The sequence below is a fragment of the Impatiens glandulifera genome, chromosome 4, assembly GCF_907164915.1.
Source record: "Impatiens glandulifera chromosome 4, dImpGla2.1, whole genome shotgun sequence".
NCBI lineage: Eukaryota > Viridiplantae > Streptophyta > Magnoliopsida > Ericales > Balsaminaceae > Impatiens > Impatiens glandulifera.
Window position 1 is genome coordinate 30,062,378 of NC_061865.1, and position 10,786 is coordinate 30,073,163.

Sequence of the window (10,786 nt, forward strand, 5' to 3'; positions counted from 1 at the left end):
TCACTTGTAGTAAATGCTTTCAGCGTTTCACTTATCCCTCTGTATGTTCCTTGTGTCCCAATGTATATCCCGCATTTACTCTTCTTCAACTGCCCCTTTTATAGGTGAAATATGCCAACGGTCATATTTCACTGCCTTGAATCTGATTGGCTGAGCAGATGTGCAGTGATTCAGTGTTTCAGAGATTCAGACCTGCGGTCGCTTCCTCAGACCTGATGGTCAACCTCAGACCTGGCATTCTGTCTCAGACCTGGCGGTCTGTTCTTCCGGTATGTAGGACAAGCCTGCCGAGTTTGTCTTTTACTTGATGTAGGCACTGTCTGTTGGACAGTTGTCTGTACTTGGAAGATCTTCTTTCTGACTTATCCCGAAGTAGAAAGATCCGGTAGTACTGTCTTCTGCAGCCTACAGTCTTTCCTCAGACTTGCATGAATATGGAAGTGTTCAGTCTTTTCCTTTGGTATCGTTCTCAACAGATACCCGAATTGTCTTCTTGTTCTGGTCGGCCATTTGTCTTAACCGAATGGCTTTTGGTATAAGTGATGTAACCGGACTTCTTCCGGTTATTCCTCTGCCTTGTGGATGATCGGCTGTTTGATGATTCTGGTTTTAAGCTTTGGCCGATCCTTTCTTTGTGCGGTCATGTTCCGAGTATTCTTGATCGGTTTGGTAGCTTGACCGGTCCGGTTCCTTGTTCCTGCATGGGAAGTTTATTTAAGTTAAGTTTATTTGAACCGGTCTTATTTTATCTAACAGAAGGTGACTAAAGGAGAAATTATTGTTGCTCGAGGTCACAAAATTGGAATGTTATACACGACTTCAACTTGCCGAGAAATAATTGATGTTGTAGTTGATGACTTAAAGAATAGTGAGCTATGGAATTGCAGGTTGGGCCATATGAGCGAAAAATGGATTAAAATTCTTTTGAAGAATGGACAGATTCCAGAACTTAAGTCTATTGAACATCAGTTATGTGAAAACTGCATTCTTGGAAAATAGAAACGTGTGAGTTTCTTAAAGATTAGGAAGGAGCTCAAGAAAGAAAGGCTAGAGTTGGTACACATTAATGTGTGGGGACCTGCACTTGTTTCTTCTATTGGCGGATCACAATACTACGTGACGTTTATAGATAATTCGACAAGAAAGATATGTGTATATTTTATGAAGCACAAGTGTGAAGTATTTGTTATTTTCAAGAAATGGAAGGCTTTGGTTGAAAATGAAACAAATCATAAAGTTAAGTGCTTAAGATCCGACATCGGAGGTGAATATATCAATTCAGATTTCAAAGAGTATTGTGATGTGAATGGGATCAATTTGGTGAAGACTATTCCCCGAATGCCTCAAGATAATGGAGTAGCTGAACGAATGAATCAAACATTGAACGGGTGTGCTAGAAGCATGAGATTGCATGCAGGGATGCCTAAAACCTTTTAGGCAGAAGCTATCAATAATGCTTCCTATTTGATAAACAGGGGACCCACTGTTCCTCTTGAATTCAGAATAACTGAAGAAGCTTGGAGCAATAAAAAGCTAAATCTTTCTTATTTGAAAATGTTTGGTTGTTTATCATATGTTCATATTAATGAATATGATAGGAGCAAGCTTGATCCAAAATCTAATAAATATTTTATCATTGGTTATGGTGATATCGAGTTTGGTTATCGTTTCTAGGATAATCAAAATCGGAAGATCATTCGTAGTAGAAATTTTATCTTCAATGAACATGTTCTCTATAAAGATTGTGTTGGGAAGACATCAGACGGTGATTCTAAATTGGAAGAGACTGGTACAGTCGATTTGAGGGAATTTTCAACTTAATATATACCGATTGTCGAAGAAGACCGGTGTGTTGTTGAAGATGAAATCATTGAGAACGTGGCCCTAGAGGTAAATCAGCAAACACCGGTTATACAGTTGAGAAGATCGTCAAGGAATTGAAAACCAATTGAGAGGTGGTCTTCATCTCTGAACTATATCTTGTTGACAGATAGAGGTGAACCTGAATGCTATGAGGAAGCAATACAATCTGATGGGAGTCTGCGATGAAAGATGAGATGGACTCTTTGATGTTGAATTAGACTTGGGAGCTCACTGAGCTGCCAAAGGGAAAGAAAGAATTTCACAACAAATGGATCTTCAGGATTAAAGAAGAACATGATAAAACAATGAGGTACAAGGCAAGGTTGGTTGTGAAAGGATTTTAATAGAAAGAAGGTATTGACTATAATGAGATCTTCTCTCCAGTAGTTAAATTGACGAGAATCAAAAATATTTTGAGTTTGGTTGTGAAAGAAGACCTTCATCTTCAACAAATGGATGTCAAAACTGCTTTTCTTCATGGTGATTTAGATGAAGAGATTTACATGCGACAACTAGAAGGATTTGAAATCAAAGGAAAAGATGAGCTTGTGTGTAAGTTTCAGAAAAGTCTGTATAGTTTGAAACAAGCTTCAAGGAAATGGTACAAGAAGTTCGATAGCTTCATGAAAAGTAACAATTTTCTAAGGTGTGAAGCTGATCATTGCTGCTATATCAAGAGGTTTGATAAATCATACATTATTCTGCTACTCTACGTTGATGACATGTTGATTGCTAGAGCAAACTTATATGAGATTAACAAACTCAATAAAGAGTTGTTTGAAAAGTTTGCAATGAAGGATTTTGGTGCTGCAAAACAAATCCTTGGGATGAGAATTTTCAGGGATGAAGAAGTTCACAAGCTTTCACAAGAATAATATATGAAGAAAGTTCTTAGCAAGTTCAACTTGTATGATGCAAAACCAGTTACTACCCCTTAGCTAGTCACTTCAGACTATCTAAAGATCAGTCGTCTTCAACAGAGGAGGAGAAAAATTACATGGTCACTGTTCCGTATGCCTCTGTCATTGGTTGTATTATGTATGCGATGGTTTGCACAAGATCAGACATAGCACATGCAGTGGGAGTTGTTAGCATGTTCATGACCAATCCGGGTAGACAACATTGGGAAGTAGTAAATTGGATACTATGATACTTAAGAGGAAGTACGGGTCTCGCTTTGTATTTTTGAAAGTCTGATATGGGTTTGGAAGGATATGTTGATGCTGACAATGGTGGTGATGTTGATAGTAAGAAGAGCACAATAGGGTACATTTATACTCTGGGAGGTACTGCAATCAGTTGGGTTTCAAAATTGCAGAAGATTGTTGCACTTTCTAGTTTTGAGGCAGAGTATGTTGCTGTGACAGAGGCATCTAAGGAGATGATGTGGTTACAACCCTTTTTGTGAGAATTGGGTCAAGACAACGAGGGAATTTTGTTGCGATGCGACAGTCAGAGTTCCATTCATTTGTCAAAGAATCCTGTTTATCATGGCCGGACGAAGCATATATAGGTTCGTTATCATTTCATCCGGTCAGCTTTAGAAGATAATGTATTAGCTCTTGAGAAGATTCCCAGGAGTAAGAATCCAACTGATATGTTGACGAAAATTGTGACAAATGAGAAACTGAAGTTGTGTGAAACTTCAGTTGGTCTTCTTCGTTAAGACATCGGATGGAAAGCCGCTACCGATCGAGAGATGATGAAGTTAGTCTCCAAGTGGGAGATTGTTGAGTTATGGAGCCTACACTTATAATAAACTCTACAGTGTTAATTAGAGTTTATTAGGTTTGTATTTGGTTTTGGGCTTGGGCTTGGGCTTGGGCCTGATCAAGAATTATTTAGGTTTATTACCTGAATGTTTACCCTATAAATATATGATTATTAAAGGTTTACAAGGGAGAGATATAATTCTAGAGAGATAAAGTGTGAGGCAAAATTTTTGTATTCCTTCTTCTTCTTCATAGTGAAATCTGGTGGTGGCTGAAGTGGACGTAGCTCAATTTGAGTGAACCACTATAAATATGTGTCTTCTTGTGTTCTTTTTTCTTGCATATTTACATATTGTTTCAAGATAGTCGGATTTTGGAGATACAAATCCTAACAAATAACTTAGCACAAGGAAATTATTTTAAGATTGTTAGATATATTGTCTTGAAATAACATAAATATATATAAATGATGCTACGAATAAATTAATAAAATACAATATTACAAAGAACAAAATCACCAGAATGCAATGTTGATTTGAGGCATGTGCTTAGCACATTTCCCTTAAAATAGTTCCACTGTCTCTCATTGTGCTGGAGCTTATCGCAGATGCTTGTCTGTCATGGTACAACGAATCTAGTAGTGATTCAGCACCGGAATCACTATGCAACAAACTTGGAAAAGTACCTGAATCAATCAACGGGTTTTAACGGAAATACGACGAGTCAAGAACTCAAAGAACACTCGATTGATTGAAAAACTCGAAAAACACTCAATTGAATGAAGAATATCAATCCAGCGGCTGATAATACATCCAATGATTGTTATTCCTAGACTCTTGACATATCAAAACTCTTGACATTTCAAGATTCTTAGCATTCGATCTTATCAACTGACATTAAATTTCACCAAACATTCACAATTTAATTTGGAATGAATTTATATATATTTAGATTAAATTATATTTAATTTATTTATCTAAATTCTCATTTTTATTACTTAATATAATTAGTTTAAAATTCCAAAATATAATTATTCTATTATAGAAGTTTAAAATGTGATTACTAACATTGATTGGGTATTTGATTCTTAATATAATGTATAACTAACCCTACAAAAGAAAAATGTATAGAAAAATGTATTCAAACATTAATAATGCAACTTAATTGACAACATAAAAAATTTAACTCATTTAACAACATTTACAACATAAACTTCTACGATTGGATCTAATAATTGTTGTTTGGTCATGTATCCCATGCATGTCAAACACCCGTTTATTGCCTAGACCACATGTCTCTTCTACCCATAACATTTCATCTGATTTCTTTTCAAAATCTTGTAAGCCTTATTGTGTTTATAATTAATATGTAGTTCATTAAACTTATTAAACTCAAATGAATTAAAAACAATTAATCTAGAAATCCAAATAGCAACAAACATTGGAAATAAGCTATGATTCATGGTATCAATGGAGTAGATTGTTTGAATGTTTTTTTATGTCCACATTCAGGTATTCCAATAAAATATTTTATTCTGAATGAGTATGGTGTTACTAGGATAACTTTAAATACTTTATACAAAATGTTTAATATTCATCTTATAAAAAAATCTTTAAGTTGAAGTAACAGTACTGCATGTGAATAAATTTATATTAAAAGTTTATTGTAATACAAAAACTAAATATGAAATTATTTCTCAAATCAGTTAAATTTAAATATATGAGAGAAATTTCAGTCCATAAAAATGTATTAATTTTAATAATCCAAGATGCATACAATTCTTCATGCATAACCTAACTTAAAGCAACACAAAAATCATGTAGTGTATGTATGATTTTGGTTTAAAATCTCTTCTCTTCCATAACATCATGACTCAAGCCACTTTAAACTCCAAAATGACTCGTGGTTGCTTTCTAGTATTGACCATGTTTCTCCTTTTCTTCCTCACTTCTTCGTATGCACAAACGGTCAACAAAACAGACCTTCAGCTGGCCATGAATGATATGAGATCTCAATCTTACGATGGATTCGTTATTCTCCTCAAGATGTTGAATAGTACTTCCTTCCCATACCGAGGCATCACTCTCTTCATGCCAAGTGACTCTCAAATATCAGGAACTTCAGTTTCGGTAGATAATATTGAAGTTTTCATGTTACGCCATTCAATTAGGATGCCACTCTCGTTCGAAGAACTTGCTCATTTTCCAAATGGCTCTCTTGTTCCATCATTGTTTCACAACCATCTACTAAGAATCCAGAACCAAGGGAATGCAAGTTTTTATATTGAAAATGCCAGGATCATGTCGCGGAATGTCTGCCTGAAATCCCGCATCAAATGTCATGGAATAGATGCAGTTATAACTTATGATAACAATCAAAATAATAATAATAATGATGGACCTTAATTAGAAACCTCAATTATCTTAACATTTCTTGCTTGACCAATTGGAATTTTGGCATCATACACAGGCCTTGTCCGGATTTGGGTTATTAAAATACCTCATTTGAGTTATTAAAAATAATCTTGTTTGGTAGTGATTATTAAAAGTTGTTATCTGTGGAAAGACTTAATTTTCATTAATGAAACAATATCTGTAGTTTAATATTTTGTTTGATAAATTAATTTGATAGATAAAGAGATAGGAAAGAGAACAATAAATTATCAAAATAACTATATTCTATCAAATATAAATATATTGTTTTAGGAGATTTAAATATGAAGTTGACTGCAAAAGTTCTACAACATTAAATTATGATTAATGTATGTACTTTTATTTAAATTAAGAACCAATTAATAAATTATAATATTAATATTTTATTGGGCAATAAAATGTTGTAAAATATTACATTTTTTCACCCATTGTACATATATATGAAATTAAAAGGCAGTAAGATCATGTGTGAATCCTGAACTAATAGACGTTTAGACGTGTCTTTTATTTGATGATTTCAACATTGATTTACGTGTCCGACAACATTTTAAAATAAAACATTTTGATAACACCTATCAATTTTTAAAATTAATTATGAAAATAATTAATTTTATTCAAATTTAAATAATATGACTTATAGTAGCTTCACAAACTCCAAAAATATGTTGATCATCATTTCAAACTATCTATCGACCTAGATGATGATCAATTTGTTCAAAACAGTTTTTGATCAAAATTGGGTTTTTGATTTAAAGTTGTTTTGACGTGTAAGGAGCTATCCAATAGCTTACTTATACTACATATACTTGATTCATATCAAAACAAGAACATTGGTTGTTCGTTTGCACCAAATCAAGAACTCAAAATTTTTAATTAATTTGAAAATTTTGATTTTGATCAAACATGATCGAGATGAATCATTCATGATCTAAACAGTTGTCCAACATCATTACAAACATGTTGGGATGCTTTATGTGCTATGATACAAGAAGATTAGCCCAAGAACAGCAAACCCGATTTTTTAATTTTATAAAATTCAAATTTGAGTTTTTCTATTACGGTTAATTGATTGTTTCTAACCTATACAGAAAGTTCATTTGTGATCTTAGAATTGATTTCCAACCATAAAACACCATAACCATACAGTATACTAGCTTATATAATTTTAAATATAAAAATTTCAAATTCAAACTGGAAATATGAATTAGAGGATGGTTGGAATCTTACCAAGGATTGAAAAACACTCCTAGGACCTTATGAAAGCGTTTGGAATGTTGAGATCTAAGCTTTAAGTCCTTATGCAAAGTTTTCAAAAAAATCTTAAAGATTAAAGCTTTAATGGAGGATTTCTGAATTTCTTTGATTTGCAGTTGGAGAGTGGATCTCTTGGAATCCAAATTTGTTCAGGGAGGCTATTTATAGTCTATCGAAGTCGGTGGTGGACTTCAAGTGGATTGAATTAGCCAAAAACTATTTATGGTGTTTTGGCTATTATTGAGTCAATTGACCGGAATAGGGATGATTCATACCCATTCTTGTAGGAGAAATTATTACTGAAGTATGGTTATCATTTCAGCTTTGAATCAGCCGATTTTGTTGAGTGTGGAGGAAATTCCACTTTTGAAAAATCAAAAGTGGATATGTTCTTATCCTTCCGGCAATCGCAACGAAGAAGATAATTGGGGCTAAAAACGGCGTTGTTTCGAGTCGGGCTCATTCCATCAGCGATCCGTCTAGCACCGTTGGTGATTGGGCGTTTCGTCTGCGTTTCGCCTAACGGACGTTAGTCGATCCTATGCTTCTCGGGTGTGGGCGTCTTTGGCTACAACTGGCGCTTATGAAGCGTAGGATGAAAATCCAGTGCTCATCCGATGGTGGCGGTTTCGGTTGTAGCTTTTCCTTTAGGATTTCGGCTACACCCGATTACTAATTTATTTTTTATATCAAAACATTAAGGGTTTGTTTGAAAATGATTTTTCTTTCATTTTTTCTATAATTTTGATGTTTTTAAATACACAAAATATTAAAATAAATATGACAAATAGTTTACCAATTTTTTGGGTATATTTTAGGGTTAAATATATAGTTTTTAAAGATGAAATGGGTACACATTTCATTCTAAATTATTTATTTTTGTCCTCTTGATTTTTCTAAAATTATTTTAAGAGAAAATGAGTACAACACTTATTCCAAATAATTTTATTTTTTTGTTTTGACCTTTACCCGTAATTAATTAGATTTGTGATTACAATAATTAAACATAATTAATTGTTTTAATTGGGTTTTTAGCCTTGGGGTTATTAATTTCAATTTTATTTATTTAAAAATAAATAAAAATAATTATTTTAATATTATAAATTTGTGTGTAAATTTTTAGTGCTTAAAGTGATCCAGATTAGTTTTGATCGGACTAAGCCTAGGCTTGCGGTGCAATAAAATAAAATCATAAATATTTGATATTGGGCATACTAGACCCAATTATGTAACCTATAAATTTATATACTTAGTGAGAGTTTTATTTACACATAGAATATTTGTTATTATTATTCTTACTTTCTCTAATTTGTAATCTTTTATTTTAACCATAGTAAAAAGTTTTCTCTTCTGCCCATGGTTTTTTCCGTCTTGTGTTTCCATGTAAATCTTGTGTAGCTTATGTGTTTTCTTCATTGATATTTTGTCTCCTTTTTATCTTGATTAGTCTTAAATCCATATCATATTTTTCAATAATTAGTATCAAAGCCTTGAACTTTTTTTATTCTAAGAATATCTATTTTCGGAGATGTCAAGTATAAAGTATGATATTCCATTATTAGATCACAACACCATATTTTCATTATGGAACATAAAGATGCGAGGTATGCTCACTTAGATAGATTAAGATAAACCCTATTAGGGTTTGATAAGATGCCTAGTTCGTGAACAATAGAAGAGAAAATAGGAAGGATCACAAAGTTATGTCTCATATAAATCTACATCTGTCAAATATTATTCTACAAGATGTTCTAAAGGAGACAAGTGTTATTAGGTTATGGCAAAATCAAGAACAACTATGTATAACAAAAAAATTTACTAGTAAGTTGCATCTAAAACAAAAATTATATTTGTTTCGTATGCCAGAAGGTACGCTTCTATAAGAGTATTTATCGGCATTTAAATAAATTATTGTTGATTTAGAAGCCTTTAATTCAATTATGATGATGAAGATTTAGCTTTGATTCTTGTGTGTTCGTTGCCCCCGTCGTATATCACGTTTCGTGTTATTATTTTATTTTGTCGCAATGTTGTAACTAATATTGATGTTTATGACGCATTATTATCTAAGGAGACGATGAACATCTTGTTAGTCATTCTATTGGTATGGAAGAGGGACTTAATGCTCAAGGAAGAACCCAGTAAAATGTTCAAAAAGTAATTAAAGATATAGATCGAAGTCAAAAAAACTTTATAAGACTTGCAATTACTATAAGAAAGGAGACCTCATAAAATATGAGTGTTTGAAGCTAAAAATAAAGGTAAGAAAGAGGGAACTAATTCAACCAAAAATTAGCCTAGAAACATCAGTGAATTAGTATTCCAGACGCTGAAGACAGTCAATTCTTCATGGATTCTATTTACGCAAGATCGCAAGATGAATGGATACTATTATGGTTGTATATATCATATGTGTCCCAATTGGGACTATTTTTTAACATATGATTGTTTCAAGGGTGTTCTATTAATGGAAAATAGTTCATTATGTAAAGTCATGAGCATAGGAACAATAAAAATAAAGATATTTGATGAAGCTACACGGACACTTGTGATGTGAGACTTGTTCCTAGTTTGAAGAGATTTTAATTTCTCTTAGTACTCTCGATTTAAAATGGTACAAGTACATTGTTGAAGGTGAAGTAATGAAGATTAGTATATGTGTTCTTGTCGTGATGAAGGGTGAAAGAAAATTTAAGATTTTATATGTTTTGAAAGGCTCTACCGTTTTAGGTGATGTTGTCGTTGCATCTTCATTATATGATGATGATGATGTCACAAAGTTGTGACACATGCAACTTGATCATACAAGTGAAAATGGCATGACTGTGTTAAGCAATCGAGGACTTCTTGATGGACAGTGTATTACCAAATTTAAGTTTTGTAAGCATTGTATTCACGACAAGTAGAAAATAGTCAAATTCTCTAAAGGCATCCATAATACTGAAAGAAAGCTTAATTATATCCACTTTAATCAATGGGAACCATTTTGGGTGCTTTCTATGGAAGGTTCTTATTATTTGCTGATGATTATCGATTATTTTTCAAGAAAAGTTTGAACCTCCTTCTTGAAGCAAAAGAGTAATGTGTTCTCTAAGTTTAAGGAGTAGAAGATATGATTGAGAAACATATATGGAAACTAATAAAATAGTTGCGTACTAATAATGGTTTGGAGTTATATTCTAAAGAGTTTAATGCTCTATGTTGGATTAAAGAAATCGGTTGGCACCACATAGTGCCTAAGAATCCACAACAGAATGATATAGTAGATAGGATAAATAGAACTTTGAAGGAGAAGGTGAATTATATGATTCTTGATAGATAAATTAGATAGTTAATTAATAAGTAATTAACTATCTAAAGATCTTAACCAAACTCACTGTTTAATATCATGCAGATCCTATTGACCAACCAATCAGATTCAAGGATTACCATGCAGGTATCCGTTGAAAGAGAAATATAACCGTTATCATATTTCCACTATTTAAGGAGAAGCTGAAGAACAGAAGTAATAGTTACACAATCAAG

The 10,786-nt window shown here is 32.8% G+C and overlaps 1 protein-coding gene across 1 annotated transcript; it reads left to right on the top strand.

Annotated features, from left to right (window-relative positions):
- The first annotated feature begins 5,470 nt into the window (after window positions 1-5,470).
- On the top strand, window positions 5,471-5,980 carry LOC124935037. The gene has a single exon (XM_047475504.1). It carries the CDS (start codon window positions 5,471-5,473, stop codon window positions 5,978-5,980), a length of 510 nt encoding a protein of 169 aa, XP_047331460.1.
- The last annotated feature ends 4,806 nt before the right edge of the window (window positions 5,981-10,786 follow it).

Coding starts and splice junctions, on each gene's coding strand:
- LOC124935037 (XM_047475504.1), top strand. CDS start 5,471: ATGACTCGTGGTTGCTTTCTAGTATTGACCATGTTTCTCCTTTTCTTC.